This window comes from Columba livia, chromosome 6 (genome assembly GCF_036013475.1).
Source record: "Columba livia isolate bColLiv1 breed racing homer chromosome 6, bColLiv1.pat.W.v2, whole genome shotgun sequence".
Taxonomy (NCBI): domain Eukaryota; kingdom Metazoa; phylum Chordata; class Aves; order Columbiformes; family Columbidae; genus Columba; species Columba livia.
In genome coordinates this window covers 37,457,958-37,481,337 of record NC_088607.1, presented here as the reverse complement: position 1 = coordinate 37,481,337, position 23,380 = coordinate 37,457,958, and the positions used below count along the sequence as shown (strand labels likewise).

Below are 23,380 nucleotides of genomic sequence, written 5' to 3'. Positions count from 1 at the left end.
AGTGCTTACACTGCCGGAGTACTAACACAAGATTAGTAAACCTTGCCTTGACAGAAATGTGTCTGAATTGCGTTTAGCTTTGCAGGGAGTTCAGCAGATGCTTTTTAGCTGAAGAAGCTTTTCTGTTGCTCTCCCTGTGAATGACTTTGGAACCAGGGAGGTAGGAAATACATTTCTGTTCCAGAGCTCGCATCCCCAGCAGTTTGCAGCAAACACTTCAAAAGGAAACGCTCTACCCATGTCGCACATGGAGTCACTTCAGAGTGATCTGCCAGTGGGGAAAACTGGCTGTGCAGGACTGTGGAAACTGGGCTTTTAGAAATCGAAAATAGCAGGTTCATCAGTGACAGTCCTATGGAGCGCGCTCTGCCCCTTGCACCAGGATGTATTTGCTCCATCAGGTTTGTCATACTGACCTTGTGGAAACACCTGCAGAAAAGGATGTAAAGGGTCAATGAAACTGGGCAAGAAGTTGCATTTCTGTTCCATGGAAATTTCAACATAAAAGGGTTATTGAGGATCAAAAAAAAAAAAAGAACCAAAACATTTGTGCTATAGAATCACTTCTTAACTTCTGGTTTTTTATGCAGCTTTTATTTAATAGTATCTATTGCCTTACAACAAGATATTTTGGTCTTGATCAAGTATTTGCCTGCTTTGATACAAGCTCCATTTTATAATCCCTGGGTTCAAAGTGTCTAAATATTAAAGAATAAGATATTGCTGAGCTAATGAATGAAACAGTATAGTTCAGAAGCTGATTAACATGTATTTGCAACTGTTCTTAGTGCAGTTTTCACTTCTTCATTTACAAAACAAAACACCCTCCTGAACTCTCCTTTTCTAACATTTCCGTCACTGTCACTTGAACAGATAAATGCAGAAACTGGCCGTTTCCTCAGCTATTTCTATGTGTTTCTTTTCCACGGTTTTGAGTGGTTTATATTTGAAAGACGTGGGGATCACTCCTGCTTCCGTGGAGAAATCGTTGCTCATGCTTGAGAGAGAGATCAAAATCACTGAATGTGGGATCCTGTTTATTACCGTTATAACAGGCCTGGGTGCATATGACAGTAACGTTGAGATAATGTTCTGCAGAATTAACTGTTGCGTTTCTTTGGTTTTTATGAAGACTTAAAAATAAAGCTGCCATTAGGCATTTAATGAATACAGTAGCCATAAAAGTTAGCCAGCTATGGAGGAAAGCTTTTAAAACAGTTTTTGAAAGTTGGCATTTTATTTCAAACTGATGGCTGATAGATTTTACTTTTAAGATAAAAAAGAAGATAGAGAAAACTATGAGGCGTGAATGGCTTTGTTTCTTTTTCTGACCGAGCCAGCCGATTTAGATGTTTCATGCTCCTGGCAAATCTGTATTTATTTGGAGCTGGCTTTGATGTTAAGTGGTGCTACAGAGTAGTTTTTGATATGAATTCACTGGAAATAGTTTTAAAAAATGCACAATGTTTTTTTTCTGTTCAGCAGGAGTACCTTCCTCTAAACTTACCTTAAGGAAAGAATATGTTTAGTGATCACTAATATTTTAGTTGTTTGGGGTATTTAAGCTGGTGGAGTCTTATTTGCAGGGTATTAATACATCTATTTTATCAGTTCAGGAAAATAAATATATGTCTATTAAGAAAATAAGGGCAGGTCTTGTAAGAGGCTAACTAATTTGAAGTCACAGCATCACAGAATGTTAGGGATTGGAAGGGACCTGGAAAGCTCACCCAGTGCAATCCCCCCATGGAGCAGGAACACCCAGATGAGGTTACACAGGAAGGTGTCCAGGCGGGTTGGAATGTCTGCACAGAAGGAGACTCCACAACCCCCCTGGGCAGCCTGGGCCAGGCTCTGCCACCCTCACCAGGAACAAGTTTCTTCTCATATTTAAGTGGAACCTCTTGTGTTCCAGTTTGATCCCATTACCCCTTGTCCTATCATTGGTTGTCACCAAGAAGAGCCTGGCTCCATCCTCCTGCCACTCACCTTTATATATCTGTAAACATGAATGAGTCCCCCCTCAGTGTCCTCTTGTCCAGCTCCAGAGCCCCAGCTCCCTCAGCCTTTCCTCACACGGGAGATGCTCCACTCCCTTCAGCATCTTGGTGGCTGCGCTGGACTCTCTCCAGCAGTTCCCTGTCCTGCTGGAACTGAGGGGCCACAACTGGACACAATATTCCAGGTGTGGTCTCTCCAGGGCAGAGCAGAGGGGCAGGAGAACCTCTCTGACCTCCCGACCACCCCCCTTCTAATCCACCCCAGGTACCATTGGCTTCCTGGCCACAAGGGCCCAGTGCTGGCTCATGGTCATCCTGTTGTCCACCAGGACCCCCAGGTCCCTTTCCCCTACACTGCTCTCTAATAGGTCGTTCCCCAACTTATACTGGAACCTGGGGTTGTTCCTGCCCAGATTCAAGACTCTACACTTGCCATTGTTCTATTTCATTAAATGTTTCCCTGCCCAGCTCTCCAGCCTGTCCAGGTCTCTGATGGCAGCACAGCTTCCAGTGTCAGCCACTCGTCCCAGCTTGGTGTCAGCAGCAAACTTGAAGTACCCAAGCCAAAATTTTTCTGTTGTCATTTTACAAGTAATGTAGACTATTCCCCTGGCAACACTGAACTCAGCCCAGAATAAAAGTCAAGCTCGATTTTTTTTTTTTTTTTTTTTCATCATCTGCAATAAAAGCTTTTCAGACCTGCTCAGCTCTTCAGAGACTGCCCGCTGTCTTCTGCAAACCCCAGCTTTGCTCTGCAGTATAAAATTAACACAGATGCTGTGAAAAAGAATCTGAAATGTTCTGCACCTGCATGTGATTTCTCTGCAGATAAGGCAAATTTGAATTTCCCAAGAGCAGAAGAGCAGGTTTGGAGTAAGAAGGAGATACTGGCTGCTGTCAGTGGAGTTTGGCTCTCCATTTCACCCCACAGGCACCATTCGCAGCCCGTTCCACCGTCGAGCTGCTAGATTGGGGCTGTCACAGGATTGCCTTGTTGTTCCCCTAGTCCCTCAACAGCAAAGGTGACAGCAGCAGGGACAGGCATGGAAAAGGTAGAGAAAAATTTCAGGCCACTGAAGTCAGCCTTAAGAAATTGTAATAAAATACTAACAAGTATTTTACCTACTGTGTTACTTTTTGACTGTAAGTGGTCAGTCAATGATGCTCCTGAGGAAAGTTCATGGTTCTGTCTGTGTCTTTTGGCTTCTAAAGGACAAGTCATAAATACAAACGCAATAATTAAGTGGTCAGTGAGGGTGGCATGGGTACAAAAAGTCACGCAGGTGAGAGAGCAGAGGTTGTGGTACAGAATTTTGTGATTTACAGTTGCTGTGTGTTTCCTCGGTGATTTAGAACCTTAGAGCACGTAGGGAAGGACATGCCACCAGTGACTGTGATAGGCTTCCAAAAATAGTCACAGGGATAAGAGAATTTCCTCTTAAATGAATTCCTGTGTGATTAACTTAATTGAGACGTGGATGAAAAGTTATCTTGTTGGTTTTGTTTTAAAAAACGTCCCCTTATCAAACCTCTGTGCAGTAAGTTATTTGCAGCTTGGTGTATCTTACATGTGTGAATGGGTGTGTGTGAACAAATGAATGCATGGCTGAGTCGTGATAATGATGTGTAATTTTCTTAATTTAACTATACCACCCTGATGCCCAAAACATTAAGCCATCATTAGTATGCAGCTGGTATTTATAGGATTCGTTTGGTTGCAAACCCCAATGGACTTCTGGTTGCTTTTAACACTTACTAATTAATAACAAAAATTATCTATGCTAGATAAAAATGCTTCCACGTAGGTATTTTTTAATATTTTTAAAAATTTTGACCTGTGGATTTCAAACTGGTCAAAAAAATCTTATTCTGAGAGGTTTCTGATAGTTTTATTCCTTCAGGTCCTTAGTGAAATGTTATTTAAAACACAGAAACCAGTTGTTTTCACTAAAGTCTGGGGCAGGATTTGAAGGGCTGTCTTAAGCAAATATCAGTTTAAGTTTTTAATAGTTTCTCCTTTCCTCTTTTCCAGTGTTAATTCACTTGTCGTATTTTGTCCACTTTGCTGTATTTGTGGCGTCAGAGTTGCTCCAGCGAGTCCCAGCTGGGTTTGACTTGCTGTATACACAGTGTGAAGGGATGTCTGTGTAACCCCAGACAGAAATATAAGTGAGAAGCCTAGTTCTTTCCCCCTTTCAAACTCCTTGCTTTGTGTCCTGGAAGAACTCCATTGATCCACTGGCTCTTTTGTTACGAAGGCTGTGATCAGATGAAAAGACAAAGCCCAAACTGGTAGGAGGTGTGTGCAGGTGTCCTGGGTGTGGTGCACAATTTTGTGAGGGTTTTGTGGGGCTGGGAAGCCACAGGAACCACATCTCTGCCAGGGCTACCAAAAAAGTACTTCCAGCAACTAAGGGAGATGTGATAACACCCTGTAAAAAAATCCTTATTTTTAAATACTGCTTTGTTTTAGCTAATGCGGGTGTATGTACCTTTGATTTCTCTCAGAGATACTTTAAGGTTTTTTTACACTTGGTCTCCCCAATGCCCAGACAAAGTCAGTGTCTGACTCCCCTGGGAAACTGATGGAATGACTTATCCTTGGTGCCATCTCAAGGCATATCAAGGATAAGAAGGTCAATAGGGGCAGTCAACATGGCTTCACCAAAGGGAAGACGTGCTTGACCAACATCATTGACTTTTATGAGGACATAACAAGATGGATGGATGATGGCAGAGGCCAATGGTGGACATCATCTACCTTGACTTGAGTAAAGTGTTTGACACTCTCCCACAGCATCCTCACAGCTAAACTGAGGGAGTTTGGTCTGAACAATCGGATAGTGAGGTGGACTGCGAACTGGCTGAAGGGAAGAAGCCAGAGAGTGATGGTCAATGGGGCGGAGTCCAGTTGGAGGCCTGGATCTAGTGCAGTGCCTCAGGGGGGCAGTACTGGAGCCTGTACTATTCAGTATATTCATCAATGATTTGGATGAGGGAACAGAGTGACTGTCAGCAAGTTTGCTGATGACACCAAGCTGGGAGGAGCGGCTGACACTGGAAGCTGTGCTGCCATCAGAGACCTGGACAGGCTGGAGAGCTGGGCAGGGAAAAATTTAATGAAATAGAACAAGGGCAAGTGTAGAGTCTTGTTATTTAAAGGGCAGGAACAACCCCAGGTTCCAGTATAAATTGGGGAATGACCTGTTAGAGAGCAGTGTAGGGGAAAGGGACCTGGGGGTCCTGGTGGGCAGCAGGATGAGCATGAGCCAGCACTGGGCCCTTGTGGCCAGGAAGGCCAATGGTACCTGGGGTGGATTAGAATGGGGTGGTCGGGAGGTCAGAGAGGTTCTCCTGCCCCTCTGCTCTGCCCTGGGGAGACCACATCTGGAATATTGTGTCCAGTTGTGGCCCCTCGGTTCCAGCAGGACAGGGAACTGCTGGAGAGAGTCCAGCGCAGCCACCAAGATGCTGAAGGGAGTGGAGCATCTCCCGTGTGAGGAAAGGCTGAGGGAGCTGGGGCTCTTTAGCTTGGAGGAGACTGAGAGGTGACCTCATTCATGGGGATCAATATGTAAAGGGTGAGTGTCAGGAGGATGGCTTTGGGCAAACAGATGATCCTTTGTCGCCAAAGAAATTCGGAGGCATGGTATCTTTGTTTTCTACACAAACTACTGTGTAATCTGAATTAAAATGATGGTGACAATCACTTCAGGAGCAAGAGAAAGGGAAGCAAAAGGACTCTTGTGGCTCTGCAGAATCATCAGACCAAATGTACAGCAGAGTGATGGTTTGTCTTGAAGCTTTGGATTAATCTCGAGACCGGGAAGGTTTTGGTGATGAGAGACCTTTAAACCTTGATTATTTCCTGTGACACCCAAAATCGTCCTCGAGAACAGAAGAGTTTTCATTTTGATGACCAGCTAATGCTTTATTGAAGTGGTTGGTGATGATAGATGCCAGATGATTATGACTGTGTTGTCTAAGCTCTTAACCCTCCAGATATTTTGAAAGGAGAGCAACAGGAGCTGTTTGATAGATGCTTAGTTTGTTTGCTTTCTTTGTCAGAAGGTGAATATATCCAGGATTGATGTAACCTGGGGTGTTTGCTTTTCCTTTTTGTGTGTGTAAAAGCTGGAATATTTCTTCCGTGGGCAATCTCCCTGCATATTCGGATTTGAAATGTCAATAGAAACAGATGCAGAACACTAATTTTAATGAGCAGCCGGCTTCCAGAGCTCCAGAACATCCAATTTAATGGTTTATCCAGTCTCATAACACCTTGTAAGGTTTTTGTTCAATGGAGCCCTTTTGTCAAATTGAGACTAATTACCCTTATTGTTTCACAGGCACTCACTGAAAGTAAGATGCCAACAGATATTTAATTAGAAATTTCACAGATCTTTAATTGGAGATAAAAGCATTTTCAGACAGTCCAGGGCTTGATCTTTTAAAAACTATTGCTGTTGGATTTCATAGTGTCTGCTGGAGATTTGCATATGGAAAACATCCTGCAAATTCAATGAGTTCTTCAAGTAATTTTATCTCATGGCTTTAAAAGTCATGTTCTTTTTGTGTTCAGCTTATTATAGTTAATAATTCAGAATTTCCACATTTATTAACTCGGAAGTTCATGCCCTTCTGTTAAGTTACATACTAAAGAATAAAATACTCAAAATTTTAGACTTTATATAAATGAATATGCAAGTTCAACAACCCATAGCTGGTATAAGATCCACCAGAATCATTTGCGTACTCTGTGCTCTGCCCCATCTGTATCTGTTACTGTACTCTGAGCACGTTACAAAGAACACGTGCAGCCGCCTGTAAAATTTGGTTTTAGCATCACTTTCCAATTATTTTCCCTAGAACTAACTTTACAAGATTTGCCTTGGTGAACTCTTCCCAATGCAAGTCATTCAGATTTGTGGCGAAATCTAAAGATGGAGGTAACTTATTCAACTCCTTACCAGTTTCATGTTTTATCTATAATACCCTCAGAAGTTTTCTGACTTCAGTCAGAACGTGGCACTGAGTACAAAGGGATTTGGTAAATAAATGTATTCATTATGCTGCTATTCCATACTTGTATTTAGGCATAAAATCCAGCTCATTTACCAGATGTGTATCTGGGATTTTCAGGAGCAAACTGCAAATTGAAGGGAAATACATTTTTTCCTGCTTTTTCCTATGCCAGATCATCCTGGTTTTGTACTTCTGTTACCTATTTGGATAGTGGGAGTAACGATTCCTACCTGCCTTTTGAATTGCTTTCAGCAAAGCACATGAAAACGTACCAAAGTAGTTATTGTTGTGTACCACGTTTCGCCTTTTTTCCTGACTTTATTGCATTCCGGTGTCTCCACAACCTGTCTCAACAGTTAAATGACATTGGGAACATTTCCGGACCTGTCAGCTGCGTCACAAATGAATCTTGTCTCCCTAGGGGAAAGGGGAACTTGTGGAATTATGCAGCAATAATAAAGAATTAATTGAAGATGGATGAGCTTTAGATCTAAGTTCCTTATTAGTCTTGAACTCTCAGGGAAGCTTTGGTTTGAGAGAATGGTTCCTGTCAAGTGCAATCCTTGCTCTCTGGTTTATTTGAAAATATTATCTGCTATATTTGAGTTTTGCTATAGACATAGGAATGCATCTAAATTAATTTAGAACAGAGGTGAAAGATGATTAATATTTGAGATAATTCAAACTGGCTTCTAAATAGATTTCCCTGGGAAATCTCTCCAGAGCTTTTTCTAATTATGTTGGTGCCAAAATCGAGTAAATAAAGAAATAAATCCCTGTTTTGTTATTTTCAGAAATGACAGGAGAAAAGTGTACTTGATAGTCACAATAGCCTGATGAGATTTTTGTTTATTTAATAACAAATTACCTAGCGTGCGCAGGTTTAATGATGATGATAGCTTGTAGTCTTCCCAGCAAATGTGAGGCCCATTACTCTGAAACCAAACCGAGTGGATTTCAGCAGGTAATTTCCTCTTAATTATCATGTTGAAGAAAAATGACTGAATCAGAGAATGCCAGGAGGGAAGTTGCATAATCACCTCTGTTATGCTGTGATCTCCGCAATTTCTCATCTTTTCAGGGATTAGCACTCTTTTAGTGTGCATGGTGCCATAAAGTACTTTTAACTATTAACACGATCTTCCGTGTATTGCTTGACCATCACCCAACCACATCTGGCAGGCCCAGTTCTGAATCATTGCTGACTTGAGGTGCCCCAACTGCCTTGTCCTCTCTCTGTTTTTTTTGCCATTTTAGCAGCCGTAAAATTGACACCATCAATCCAAGTATGACCGGTAGTTTTTGATTCAAACAGATGTTCTTCCCTAAAGGTCACCTGTCTGACATCGAAGTTGGGTTTGTTGGTTGGCCGGTCCTACCACTCACCAGAAGTGACTGTGGCAAAATCTTGCCCCCACGTGAGCCATCATGGTGGAAAATACTTAGGCTAAATCCATTCCAGTAGAGCTTTTAGTTTAAACCAAGGATTTTGAGCGAGCATTTCTGTGCACTAGTGTGTTGTGAACAAAATGTTGATATTATTTAGTGAGGTTAAACCACTTTTGCAACTGTTGCTGTTTCCAGAAGTAAATTTCCTGTTTCTTTGTAGTTAGTAGCTAATATAGGACATTGAATATATTCTCAGTAACAGCAAAGCTGCTTTGTATTGCATTATTGAATATAGATGAAAACCACCGATTTCCATTAATGAGACTTTGGGCTGTGATATTTTGTCTGTTTAAATACAATGCAAAGGTCAAAACTTAATCTGAGGTCTAGACTCAGAGGCTTTAAGAAACTGAAATTTCTTGATGGTAGGACCTGAGTTTTTAAGGGTTTCTCTGAATCTACTCCCAAATATATTTAGCGAATAAGCCAGTTTGAGTTTTGTGAAACATCCCAAGTGCCTGCATATCCAGGTAACACAGACTTTGGTCTGCTGAAAAATATTCAGACATCAGTGTGCAAAAAAACCTCCTTTCTTTGCTTAAACCACTTCTTTGATGCCCGTTTTTCTTACAGTTGTTCGGTACATAGTTTCTGTTAGCACTGACTTCACTTCAGGCAGTTAGTGTTAAAACAGCTAAATTGGGTAAATAGCCTTTTTATTAGAAAATGCTGAGTTACTGATCTGAAAAATTCATCTATTATACCCTCTGGCAGTGCCTCCTCTGATTCCCCTTTCAATTTGGTATTTTTGGGTGTGTGCACATGCAGAGAATTTGTGGCACATCCACGAGCTGTCTTGTGCTCATTCTTTGTCACTGCAGTAGGGTTTGAATAGCATGGAGCTTCATCACAGGGCTGCTTAAAATCCATTTGCAAAACTGCGTGTTCTGTTCCTACTGATCAGACAAATACATTCTCCTGTTTGTTTTCTGGCGTTGTGCTTTGAAGAGGAGTAAAATTTGTATGTAAAGAAGTGGATTTAGGCAGCAAGGTGGGTTTACCCAGGCAAGTCAGTGCTGTTCTCATTACATTTCCTTTAGAAGAATTGTAACATAGGCTGTCCTGTATGCAGAACTGTAGCGTGACCTTTTCAGAAAATCTATCACACATCTTCCTATGTTCAGCAACAGGACACTGGAACTTCCAGGACAAGCTGAATAAGCGTTGGAGTGTTTAGAGTACTATGAAATTCTTGGAACTTCAAAGGAGTTTTCATAACTTGTTAAAATATTTTGAAAGGCACATTAAGCAACCTTAAGCTGTGCCCATCTTCTCGTATTTAAAAATGTCAGTAGCTATCAAACGGAGCGCTGCTTCTGTCTGTATGTAAGTAGAAAGGTTTTCCAGCTCTCTCCTTTCCAAAGCTGTGGTTGTTTTTCTTGCTGAACCTCTCAGATGACACTGTAAGGTGTTTTGGGAGGAGGCAGGAGGGATGCTCAGAAACAAAGCCATTTATGAGAAGGACAGACAGCAAGTTCTGTTTGTGATGGTCTGGTTGCCAGTGCTGTTTTAATCCTTCACTAACTTTATGAGGTGTGTAAAACCCCACAAATTAAGCAAGTTGGTTTGGTTTTGCCTTCCAGGGCACACCAGCAAGTCGAGTCCGATACAAAGTAGACGTCGTCCAGTTTCCTTACAGTGCCAGCATTTTCGATGTGGAAGAAAACTCAGGACGCGTAGTTACCCGAGTAAACCTGAATGAAGAGCCAAGTACAGTGTTTAAGGTATGTATATTGTCAATAAACGTTGCCTCCTCTTGATGGAATTCCTTTCACCTTCATGTTTCTCTTGGTTGCTTTTTATTGCAAATTTTACTTTGTTTCTTTATTTCCTTAATTTCTTGTTGGCACAGGTTTTGTGCCTTTTTTATTTCAGAAATGGCATGAATAGATATGATCGCTACTGTTAGGAAAGGCAGAAGAGACAGGGAGGCAGCTGAAGGAAACCTCACTTTTTGGAAGTTCCCTTACTGATCTCAACAGGGCTGTCAGCGTAGCAATTTTGTAAGAACTGTGTAAGAATAGCAAGATACGTTGTGAAGAATGTTACTGTGTGGTGGGATAGTTGGGGACCTCCTGCTCACAAGTACTGTAATGTAAAAACATTGGCTTTAAGGACACTTAAATTATTGTTGTGTCATTACTGTTCCTGAAGAGTCTCAAGTGTAGTTAGTGTGCAGTAAGTTATGATTTTAATCAAAATCCTTGGGGCAGATCTCCCCTCTTGAATCCATGAGTGGAGGGAGCAGTTAAAAATGAAAACTGAAGTGTGTCAGTAAGCAAAAAAAAAAAAAAAAAGTATCTACAATCTATGGGGGTTTATATGTAGTTTCCCTACTTGAAAACTGCCAGCCCTCTGTATGGTCATTAAGGTGTGTTTTGCTTCTTTCACTTATTTAGTTTCAAAACAAGACTGGGGAAGGGACTTGAACACAAGCCCTATGGGGAGAGGCTGAGGGAGCTGGACTTGTTTAGTCTGGAGAAGAGGAGGCTTAGAGGTGAGCTCAGCACTCTCTAGAACTACCTGCAGGGCAGTTCTAGCCAGGTGGGGATTGGTCTCTTCTCCCAGGCAGTCAGCAATAGGACAAGGGGCCATGGGCTTCAACTCTGCCAGGGGAAACTGAGGCTGGAGATGAGAAAGCAATTCTTTGCAGAGAGAGTGGTCAGGCATTGGAATGGCTGCCCAGGGAGGTGCTGGACTCACCGGCCCTGGAGGTTTTTAAGCTGAGATTGGACATGGCACTTAGTGCCATGATCTAGTCAATGGACTGGAGTTGGACCAAGGGTTGGACTTGATGATCTCTGAGGTCTTTTCCAACCCAGTCAATTCTGTGATTCTGTGAAAGGAGGATTAAAGAGAGGTTTATTTGCATACTTTTTGATTATAAGGAATAAAGCAGTCCACCATCTGACGCTTGAGCAGTGTTATGCTGTGACTGACGCAGGAACTTGGGACATTGCTAGTTTGAGTTCTTTTCAATTTTTAACTAACATAATAAAACTCAAAGGGGAAGAGAAATATCTTGTGTAGCATCACCAGAGTGTTGCTTTTTTGTTGCTGCACTTTTTATTTCTCAGTAATTATTTTGTGTGGCTGTTTTCCGAAGCTGTGATACGTAACACGCAGGCGATGCGCACGTGGGCATGGAGCTGCATTTCTGATGACTGGTCTGTGTTTGGGCAGACCCATGGTAAATGTAGCAGAGCGTTACTTTTCAGAAAATACAGATGCTATGGGGAAGAGGCACAGAAACAAACTCCAGAAATCAGTGATCTGGAGACCTTGAGTTGGTATTTCCATCTAGATCATGGGGCTTGTATCTGTCAATGAATCTTCTGTGAATTTTTCCAGTCAATGTTTAACGTACTCATACTTTCTGCCACTATGTCATCTTGCACTGATGAGTTCCCTAATATAATGGCTGGAAAAAAGCCTTCTTTTGTTGTAGCTGTCTCTTTGCTGACAAGAAGTTATTCAGAGAATAGCTTGGGCTCGTAGAAATGAGTTGGAAACCCTTTGCTAGAATGAGGTGCTGACCTGCTCCATCTAGTGACCTCCTGAAATACGGACAGATTTAGCGAGGGAGGAAACTGGAAAGCTGCCCGTGAGTTCATCTGCAGCGGGCTGGTCTCTCATCCTTTTGCTAGCAGATAGCTTGCCTTCATTTGAAACCTGAAAACAGGGGCATTTTTTTGTGCCAGCAGAAGGGTGCACATTAAATAAACAAATAGATGTGAGTAAAGATCAGAAAAGCAGAAGATTTATAATGGGCCACCCTTCAAGAAGGTCTTCTGACCTTGTCCATGTTTTTGCATAGCAAAGATCTTTCTTTTTTCTAAGAGGATTTTCTGGAGGAGAGGTAATGGTAATTTTTTTTGTTTGATATCAGATCTCAGTTTTAAATATTAAAGTCAGCAACACTGAATTCTTACCTAGCTCTTACTCTGTTTGTTTTATTGGGAGTTACAGGTGGTTTTTCAATTAAAATATTTCTATTGCGTAAGGTATAGAACTGTACTATATAACCTTAAAGAAGTTGAAATTGATTCTGGAGTTCTGAGTAAGGACAGCATGTGATTAGATGTGGAATCCCCTGAAAAATGTACTTGAAGCTGGCAGTGTCTTTTGGAGACGTATTTGTAGAAGACTGTTGTATTTGATTCCAGTTTCCTGTGTTTCTGTAAATTTTCTAGCAGCTGTTTCATCTTGTAGATGGCTGTCACCTTTTTTCCTCTGATCTAGTCTTATCCAATGTATGATTTGCAGTGAAAGAAAATCTCATTCGACTTGTTAGACCCTGAAAATATAAGAAATATTGTTGCATGTCAACATAAAAGATGTTCTTGCCTATACTAAGAGAGTGATTTTCGGTTTTGTTTATAGCTAGTGGTCATTGCATATGATGATGGGGATCCTGTGAAGTTCAACACCACAACTGTAGAAATTGCTGTTTTGCAGCCGTCAGTGATTCCACGGTTTACCCAGGATGAATACAGGTAGAGCATTTACTCATTCACATTACAGTTGTTAGTTTTTAAGCTGAAATAAGTTCCTGTCTAAAGGTTCGTCTGAGATATGTGGGCTGTGAAAATACTCTCTTGTCAGTGTGGAAGTGCTTCCTTGGTGTATACCTCAACTTTTGTACCTTTTGCTGTTCGCTTTAGCTCACAGAAGGAAGACAAAAATACAGTTTGAAGCCAAGCACCAAAAGCCTTGTGTAGTTAGAGCTGATAAAATATTTTCTGATGTGAAGTCTTCTTTAGGAAATAGGATTGGATGGTGCTCTGAGGAGGGAGCAGTCAACGCTCAGGTCCACCAGAAGCATGACTGTATGGAATTACAGGCAGCACCTCTCATTTGACAAAGTGAGGGTGGCAAAACACTTGAGAGACACTTGTTCCTTTTAGCCACAAGTTCCTTGGCAGCCAGACATTCCCTAATCAGAGCAGACACTGCTGCAGTTTTACCATCCTAACAGGTTAGCTCCAACTGAAAAGATCTGGGCTGTAGGTGACAATGACAGTAAGTAGAGGTTTGTCCCGTAATATCCCTTCAGAAGCTGTTGAAAATGGCAGTCACCTCAGTAAACAAAAATGTTGTGCATTGAAGCTGTAGCTGGGATCACAGGGGTTCTAGGTTAAGTTTCCTTTAGTCTGTGTTTTGATCCTGTACACCGTTCATGTGGGACAGGAGAGAATTCAGATTTGACCTCTTTGACATTCCAAGTGCAGATAATAGTTATTATTACTACAGACTCGTGATTTGATCAAGTTTACTCTCTGACAATTTAATAAAACCAATCCAATTTTCTTGAAATAAAGTGAAACCACAAGTGATGCTCAGGCTGATTAGTTTGTTAAATTTTCTTACAGAGAATGTGTTCACAAATGGTTTCTGACATCTGTATAGTAATAGGAAATAATGGGATCGATGCACACAGCCTCCTGATATCAAGAAGTTACAGCCTTGCCTGTGCTATGTGCTCTGATTCAAATGTAGCGACATAATCAGTATCAGAATATAATCGTTTTTTTACATATATTTAAAAAACTAAGTACTGCGGGCAATCAGAAATTGGATGCAATGTTATTGGCTTCAGTAACCGCCGATGAGAGGACTTGCTCAGCTATTTTAAGGGGTTTAGATGAAAAATGGGGATGTGCATTGTGTTCTTCCTCATCATTAGGGTATTAGGGAATACCTTAAAGTAAATGAAAAATGGCAAAATACTGTGCAAATTTTACACTGAATGTTAAAACAGAAATATGCAATCTGAAAGAACAGGGCAAAATTATAAACTTTGCCTTTAATGATAGTGCAAACGATAATCCTTTGCTGAAGTTGTTTTCTTGAGGGAGATTATTCCCACTGATGCCTATATTTTATTAGATATCTTCAAACGTATGAAGTGTAGTTTAGGTAATGTAGCAAAAGGCTACAGGCTACACTTCTAAATAAAAATGTTTCCATTTGCTTTTGTAATTTCAGATCTCATGTGAACGCATGCAACTTCTGAATAATATTGAAAGCCTTTCTGTAACATTTACCTTCTCTGTTACTACTTTCCAGAAAAAGAAATGACCGGGTCCTGTTTGTGTAGCTGTGAGGAACAAAAATGTGTGGCTGTATTTAGGAGAAAGATATGAAAATATGGTGATTACAAGACTGAACAGCCTCGTTTCTCTTTCCAAAGAAATACTGCTACTGCATTCTCAGGAAATTCTTTGATGCACACTGTCATAAGAAAACCTCTTAACATCTTTTGGGGGCAGCAGAGGCTGTTACCTACTTTCTTCCATGTCAGAAATTAAATTAAAGTAACCTCAAAACTTTCAGATTCTGCTCTGAGACTCTCTCAGACGTTTTGGAGCAGGACTAGGTTTGAGTCTTAAGGGTTTCAGGGATTGTCACACTCTGCAAACTACACTTCGAGTTTGCTTTCTCGACAGTGATGCAACCTAAAACTGGCAGGTTTCATATAACTTAATTTGGCAGTTGACATATAGTATATCTTTAGGGTCAGTGTCAGAGTAATGGTGCTGCTTGCAAAGTGATAAACTGTTGGCTGTGGATACAAGTCTTACTGAAGGGTTGAGAATAAGTGGCGTTCGAGTGGTTCAGTATAGATCTTCGCTTGCATAATTATCACAATTTGGATGATCCCAGCATTTTTTTCTAGCTGTTTTACAAACTTCATTTCTGTATATTTAGAAAAAGGTCACAGTTGAACACTTTTCTAAAGCTGCCTGTGCAGTTGCAGCGGGTGTTACAAATCGGAAATAAATCCAAGAAACAGGAGGGAGGGGAGCAGATGGCCCGATCAAACAGGCAGAGCCGCGCTGGGCGGGCAGGGAGATAAAAGCGCAGCTCTGCCCTGCCAGGAGCTCAGCAGTGCGGCGGGGGCTCTGCCTGGAGCCCTGTCCCTACCCAGGGAGGCTTTGATTGATTATTAACTGCATCTTAAAGTGACTGCCACAGGAGGAGACGAGCATCAGAGATTAGCATTTTATTCACTGCCTCTCCCTCTGTATTATTCCGTAATTTGGGGCAAATTAATTAGTCTCTTTTTTCTCCTCCACCTTCTTTGTTTGGATTGTAAATTAAACTGGAGACGTCTAAGTGCTGCTGTGCCATACATATTAAAGAGCCAAGGGAAGCTAAGAGCTCCGAGAACCATAAAACACAACTTGGAGCGGTTGCTTTTTGACAAGTTGGTGATAAAATATAGTTTTTTCGTAATGACTGAGATAAATGACGGCTAAAGCACATCAGAAAGGCATCAGCTGCAACCAGCCACCTGTTCTGGTGCATGTGCTTTGGGATGTTCCACCTCCCACAGTCACACCATGTCGGGGGCAGAGCAGCATCAGCCAGCAGGTCTGGATGGTCTCATCCAGCAGCATGCAGGCCATTCATGGAATTAATCTGAGTAGAGTAGGGTAGAGTAGGGTAGAGTAGGGTAGAGTAGGGTAGAGTAGGGTAGAGTAGAATAGAATAGAATAGAATAGAATAGAATAGAATAGAATAGAATAGAATAGAATAGAATAGAATAGAATAGAATAGAATAGAATAGAATAATTTTGGTTGGAAGAGACCCTCAGGATGATCGAGTCCAACCATAACCTAACCTAACTCTAGCACTAACCCATGTCCCTAAGAACCTCGTCTAAATGCCTTTTAAACCCCTTCAGGGATGGTGACTCCACCACTGCCCTGGGCAGCCTGTTCCAATGCCTGACAGCCCTTTCCTTGAAGAATTTTTTCCTAGTATCCAATCTAAACCTCCCCTGGCACAACCCGACGCTGTTTGCTCTTGTCCTGTCACTTGCTACTTGGGAGAAGAGACCAATGCCCTCCATGTTCCAACCTTCTTTTGGGCAGTTGCAGAGAGCAGAAAGGTCTCACCTCAGCTCCTGTCTAAACAGCCCCCAATCTCTCAGCTGTTCCACATCAGTCTTGTGCTTCAGCCCCTTACCAGTTCCATTCCCTCCTCTGCACTCTCTCTAGTCCCTCAGTGTCTTTCCTATAGTGAGGGGCCCAAAACTGATTCCAGGATTCGAGATTTGGCCTCACCAGTGCCGAGTACAGTGGCACAATCACTTCCCTGGTTCTGGTGGCCACGCTATTCCTGACAGAAGCCAGGATGCTGGTGGCCTTTTTGGCCACCTGGGCACACACTGGCTCGTTTTCAGCTGCTGTTCAGCTGCTGTCACCAACACCTCCAGGCACTTTCCAGCCGCTCTTCCCTGAGCCTGCAGCGTTCATGGGGTTGTTGTGACCCAAGTGCAGGACCCAGCACTTGGCCTTGTTGAACCTCTGACAACTGGCCTCAGCCCAACGATCCAGGCGGTCCAGACCCCTCTGCATGGCCATCCCACCCTCCAGCAGATCACCACTCCCACCCAATGTAGTGTCATCTGCAAAGTGACTGGGGGTGCACTTGATCCCCTCATCCAGATCATTGATAGAGAGATTAAACAGACGATCCATGCCCAACACTCCTTTAATGTGACCGTCTTCTGGGGACACAGATACGCTGCAGCTCCCACACGTCTCTCTGGTGCGTCCTTAGCTGAGAGCCTGTCTGACTTCCCCAGCTTGAGCTGGCTCTGCAGGTCGTCCTGCACTCTGGAGCCACAGAGTTTAACTGCGTTAGCAATGTGGATCCTTGTCTGTCCTTGTCACAGATATGAAATATGACTTTAAGAGAGCAGACAACAGCAGTGCCTGCTAAATCAAGTGTCTACCAAACCAAGCGCTGTTTGCTTGTTCCACAAAAACGCAAAGTGTGAAGAGGCATCAAAAAGAATCAAAGGATTGTAACATGCAGACATTTAATTCTAGATGTCTAGTCCACCTCTGAGCCCACTCGACCTTTAGCTGCCAGCCAGGGAAGGACACCGCGGCGTGATGCTCTTCTTGCCGCTCTCCCTGCGGGCTGTTGGCACTCGATCGGATTTTGCCGGTCCTCTGAAGCACTGACAGCAGAGGGAGGCACGAGTGAACGTGACACGTGGAGTGGTTGTCAGCTGTGCAGGGACACGGCCTGAGCTGCCACTTCCACTGCGTCTCTCCAGGCACAGTGACAGCCTGGGGGTGCTGGGCACGGCATGGTGATGAAGAAGGGGTGCTAGCATCACTGCAGCATTCTGCCTCACTGCCCAAAACAGCCTGTGGCCCTTCCTATGTTTTATTAAGATTTTTCATGCTGACTTTGATCTCATTCTGCTTGGTGCTGCTGGAACAGCCACGTCTCTGTCAATAAATCACTTCCTAGGGGAAATCAAGTTAGCTGTTTGGAGTGCTCCTCTCCCAGGCTATTATTTCTCTTGTCCTCATGGCTCCACCCAGATCACCTCTTGACTGAACTCCAGAGCAAGTAATTGATTCAGAAGTTTCCATTTCTTCCAAACAAGTAATGGCAGCACTTTCATTTCTTAATTAACAGATCATAATTAGTAGCGCTACGGAACAGTGCAGACCAGATGTGAAGTGAACCTCAGATGAATATGAAGAGGGTTTTTTTTAGCAAGCCTGTCCTCTTTATGAGTACATTCTCATTTTCAAAAAGTAGAAGTTCAAAGGGACTTGGGAACTTTTTCTTGTTTTGTTAATTAATAAATACCACATCCTCTGCAACCAGAAGGTCATTGCTAATAGCAATGTGCTGCTGTAGCAGGAAATGAAATGTTAACCGAAAGCAGCGTCATTGGTTTCTAATGATTGCCTGTGGGCACATTAAACAGGTGTTCAGCCATTTCATAGCAGAAAAAGGAAAATACTGGAAACTTCTAGCTTCTGTTAGTATTGCATTATAGGTCCCCAACCTGTTTGGAAATATACATCCACTGGTAATCTGAAGTTTGGTTCCAATTTATAAGGAAATGTGTGAAGTTGCAAATTTGATGATATTGCTTGTTGTCGATGTAGCGTGGCATTTTATTTCTCTACTAGCAATGACACTCTGCTGTGAAAGTGTATTCTGGTTACAAAGGGAGATTTTGTGACACGTGGACCTCACGCTTGCTCAGTAGAAGATGCGATGTAGTGTCTTCCGCTTAGTTAAATCCATCAGCACTGTAGACAGATATCATCCAAGTAAATAACTATGTATCGTAGGATTTCACAAGCCAAAATTATGGAGGATATCAGGAATCAAATGGAAGTGTTATTCCAGGAGGCTTTTCCCAGTTCTCTGTTTTACTGCTGCTCAGTTATTCGCATGGTGAAATAGGAAATGGGGAATCCTGGGCAGTGGCACTGAGATTATGGGGATCATTTCGTATTTGAAATCTCTCAAATTCGGTGCCCTCTTCAAAAAGGTGCCGTTTGGCACAGAACAGCATACGCAGTGTCGTGAACGTTTGAGGCCTCACAGGAGCGACTGTGCTTTTCTGATCATGAGTATCCTACTAGCGCAGTCATCCTTCTGTACCGGGCATGAGGAGAAACGAGTTATTCCAGCGGGAGGAAGAGGTTAATCTATACATGTCTTCAAAAATCAGGAGTGACAAGTTCTCTTCAGAAATGCGGACAGCAGCAGAGATGTCCTTTGTTCAAACCAAGAGCAGGATGGGGTGAGGGGGAAACAAAGTACAGCAGGGATCTGGAGGGGAAGGGAACACTTCTTTAGGTTGTAGGCAACAGTGAGGTTTCCAAAGCTATATTCTTCCTGATTTACCTATTTGTCTCTGACATGTTCCTTTGAGAAGTCGTAACTTCCAAAGCGGCAGCTCTGCCTTAGATGCACTTGGTTTTTCGTTGGGGTGCTCATGAGCTGGATTTAACTCTACCAGGGGAAACTGAGGCTGGAGATGAGAAAGCAATTCTTTGCAGAGAGAGTGGTCAGGCATTGGAATGGCTGCCCAGGGAGGTGCTGGACTCACCGGCCCTGGAGGTTTTTAAGCTGAGATTGGACATGGCACTTAGTGCCATGATCTAGTAAACGGACTAGAGTTGGACCAAGGGTTGGACTCGATGATCTCTTGAGGTCTTTTCCAACCCAGTCGATTCTGTGATTCTGTGATTTCTTGGAGCCTCCATTTCCTTAAGTTTTGTTTTGTCCTTCCTATTAGAGCTCCCTGCCATTTTCAGTAGCGCTCAGGTGGGGGTCATTTCCCCCTTCTTGTAACAGCAGTGCATAGGCTTTAATTTTATCCCTCAGGAGTATTTTGTGTAGCAATTAAAGCATCCACGTGGGTAATCCTTTTCCCACCAAATCCAAGTCTTGCTGCTGTTTCTCCTGCCTTCCCCATGATGGAATTTACACTTTTTGAATGAAAGATGAGAAAAAGAGTGAAATGCCTCGTGTAATATTTTTGGTGCAGCATTTCTGATGTGGGGGAGAAAGATAGTCCTTGTTTTCCTCAAGCTGAAGCTAAAGGAATGATACATATGTTCCAACGTGCATTTTTAATTTGCCTCCCATGTCACTAACAGCCTGACTTGAAGAAAACATATGTGATTTTGCTTTTGGAATCAATGTTTTATGGTAATATTCTCCTCGTACTTATTTTTTTTGTAGTGAAGAAATAAACCCACTTTAGCATGTCATTATAAAAGTCATGAAGTTATTTCTACAGCAGATAGTGAAACACAATTTGCCATTGAAATATTATGGAGCGAGTTAGCAGGTGATGACAGTGTAGTAGAAAGATCACCCTTTTTTTCTGTTTTCCCCATTCTAGTAGTGCTATGTTGCATTTTATTAGTATGTTCTACTTCTTTTTACCAAACAAAAAGGAAACTCTCATTTTAGGGGGATGAGAGCGCAAAGCCATGATCCTTGGGTTTAGAACTGATCTTAGCAATACCTGTCTGCCAGTTCAGATATATGAGCGTGTCCTACGTTGTGCTTGATGGCAATTGTGGCGTGTTTGGTTTTCCTTTTTTTGCTTCTCTCGTAATCCTGACAGAAACGTTCATGTCTTCACGTCCTTAGCTTTAATTTGGGAAGATCAGCGGGATCACACAAGCGTGTTATGGCTGATGAGAGAGAGCTCACGGGAGCAAAATCTGACAGCTACTTTAAAAGATAATAGGTTATGACAGGGGCTCACTAACAATGGCCAGACTCTCTTGTCATCTGTTTTAGAGAGAAACATCATGAAAAGGTCAGTGTGCCTTGAACCAATCTGAGAATTGAGATGGAAAGTGAGGATATTAAGTACAGTAAAGAATATGTGATCCTTTTCAGGAGAGTTTGAAGATAAACTGCTTGAAAAATGCGTCTAATTAAGAACAAGATATTATTTTCCCAACAACAAAGAAAATCACTGTCTGTGTCAAACTCTTCAGATTGTTATACTGGAAACTGAAAGTTTGAGAAACTGATCCATTATTGCTCTAAAACATGATGTTCTTTCTTTAGAAACTTGTACATTCTTTTCACAACTTAAAAAACTCAACTGCATAGCCAGACCTATTTAAGTGGTTCTAGTTGTAGCGCTTTTATTAGCTGTTTTAGTTTCTGTGCAACTTCACTGTTACCGTGCTTCATTTTAGACACCATGTCTGCACTTTTCTGCAGAAAACTACGGGAATCCAGTTGCTTTGAATGGTTTACGTAGCTTCTCTTTCATGCAAAGCATCAGATAGAAGTTGAGCTAAAAATCTTGGCAGTGTAATCTAACAAAAAATAAACTAATTAAGTTCTCAGGTTTGCTTATGGACCTCCATGAACTAAAATATAATCCACCAAATAGAGTCAACTGAAGTTTCTAATACAGAGTACGTGTACATCACACTATTAAACTTCAGCACTAAACCAATTTTCCAATTTATTATTGGGTTTGCCGGTTTCAAATTTAATGTTCATGCTTTTGGAGATAGAAAAGTTTCATGGTGAATTTAAAGTATATTGGATATCAGGCAAATTGAAAAACGGGTGAGAGTCTGATGTGTTTAGCAAAGGGAAAAAAGGAGAGGAAAAGCTAAAATTTCGCTTTAGACATTAAAAATAGTTACACCCTGCAATGTATTTGATGCGTGTTTGTCAAGTTGAAATGACTTTGTTCTTTGCAAATCTGAGGCCATCGAGTACCAATCTTACGTGAGCATATGGCACAAGGCAATGGAGGTGGCTTGTTTTTCATGCTTTGCTGCCCTCGTACCCTCCGTTCCCACCGTACTGTTGGGGTCTGGATGCCCAGGGGTGTACGTATCTGGGGGACGATATCAGAAATCCCGTACTTGGGGAAGTGTTTTGTTCAGGAGCTCAGAAAGTAGCCATTTTATTTAAAATACTTTGAAGAAGTCAGCACTGGACTGCTGTGGCCCATCCAAGCCCAGCAGGGGAACGACTCTATTGCAAGTTGCAAATATTAGCGGGTGAAAATCCCTTCACATGCCCTCAATCATGCTGGCATGTTGGAGTCCCAGTGGGACCCTTCCCTCTCACTGTGCTGGCATTTTCTGAGCCTTCTCTGGAGCTGCTTCGCTAATGTCACAGCTTCTTGCAAAAGTAATTGGCCTTTATCGGCCAAAAATATTGCATGAGAATGTCCTTGCCTGTCCCCTAAAATCGCTTCAAATAGTATGTCTACTACTTAAAGGTGCACTGTTGTACATCTTGGTCATTCGAAAACTAGAAGATAATGGACTTATCCCCCAAAAAAGCTTATTAGAGCTTGTACTTCAGGCTGTGTAACACCATATTCTCAGCTGGATACCTTTGTGTTTTGCAAGTTCAATCCTCTGCATTCAGCAAAGTGTTCATAAGAGACTGTGTGTTTTAATTCAGTGGGTGCGTTGCTCCCGTTGAACCTGATCACCTTAGTGAAATGAGGGCGATGCCATTGATCTCATTGCTGTGGCGGTTTCCTGTCCGCTTTGGCAGCCTCTCACACCACACACAACAGCGCCGTGCTAATTGATATTGATCTGTCCATTCTTTGCATTTCTACTGTAGCAGAGGGGAGGATACAAGGCCATTTCCATTAAAAGAATATACTGATGGTGTGCTTCAAATGAAATTTAGTGTTTGTGTACACACAGGTTTCTTGTTCAAATTATACATCTTCAGAAGAAAAACAACATAATATATAATGCAAGATAAAGAGGATCTTTGTTTTCCTCACTGGCCTGTGTCTCTGACCTCATCGAAAGAGCTACACCTCAAAATGCTTTCAGACTTGACGGCCTTTTTTTCCTGTCTCTAACATTAACCTTTGCATTGGTAAAATGCGCATTAACAAGCATTTTATAACACTGGTTTTGCCGCTTAATAAATCAGGTAGCAATAATGAATTTTATTTCTTCTGCTGACAGCACACTTGAGACCGAAGGCTGGGAGCCAGATTGATGTGCTCTGTGCGTGTGTGTTTGAGTCAAAGTGAGCTTAGCAGCACCTTTTGCTGAAAAATAGTACGATCTCATGTGATCCACTGAACGGGATTTTCTCCCCTTTCTTTGTCCAGTGGAAGAGCGAGGGCTGTGCAGAAGAACTGATGCCTTACCATGCCGAGTGAGATACAGTGGTTTAATTTAAGAGAGGAAAATAAAACTGAGCAAATACAGAAAGGGGAGGAAGGAGTCCATCTTAGCCCTATGGGCCATGGCTATGGTCCCTTTTTCTAGGATATTCAAACCAACATTCATCCCAAAGAAAATGTTTGCGAGGCAGAGATGGAAGGCAGGTGGTTGGTCTCTTGGTACGTGATGGCAAAGGTTTGGATTCCATAGCTCAGATTGAAACCCGGGCTTTCAGCTTTCTGGAACGAAAAAACAGGGGATGGGGTGGAGTGTTTGAAAAACACCTGGAGGATGAAAGAGTGAAGTCATAAAACATCCTCTGCAGTGTGCAAAATGTACAACTGAAATACTCCATAAAGTCTACTCCTGTTTAGGAGCCCATCTCAGCATATCCTCATCTGTCTTTTATTTAATTAAATACTGAATGAGTGGAA

General features: G+C 42.2%; 1 protein-coding gene across 10 annotated transcripts in view; it reads left to right on the top strand.

Annotated features, from left to right (window-relative positions):
* PCDH15 (protocadherin related 15) overlaps positions 1–23,380 on the top strand; it is a 695,403-nt gene that overhangs the window by 603,779 nt on the left and 68,244 nt on the right. For all 10 annotated transcript variants that reach the window (XM_065068175.1, XM_065068177.1, XM_065068178.1 and 7 more), the window contains 2 exons: positions 10,058–10,198; positions 12,858–12,970. In XM_065068175.1, the coding sequence (XP_064924247.1) occupies positions 10,058–10,198; positions 12,858–12,970 (254 nt within the window). The remainder of the gene's footprint in view (positions 1–10,057; positions 10,199–12,857; positions 12,971–23,380) is intronic.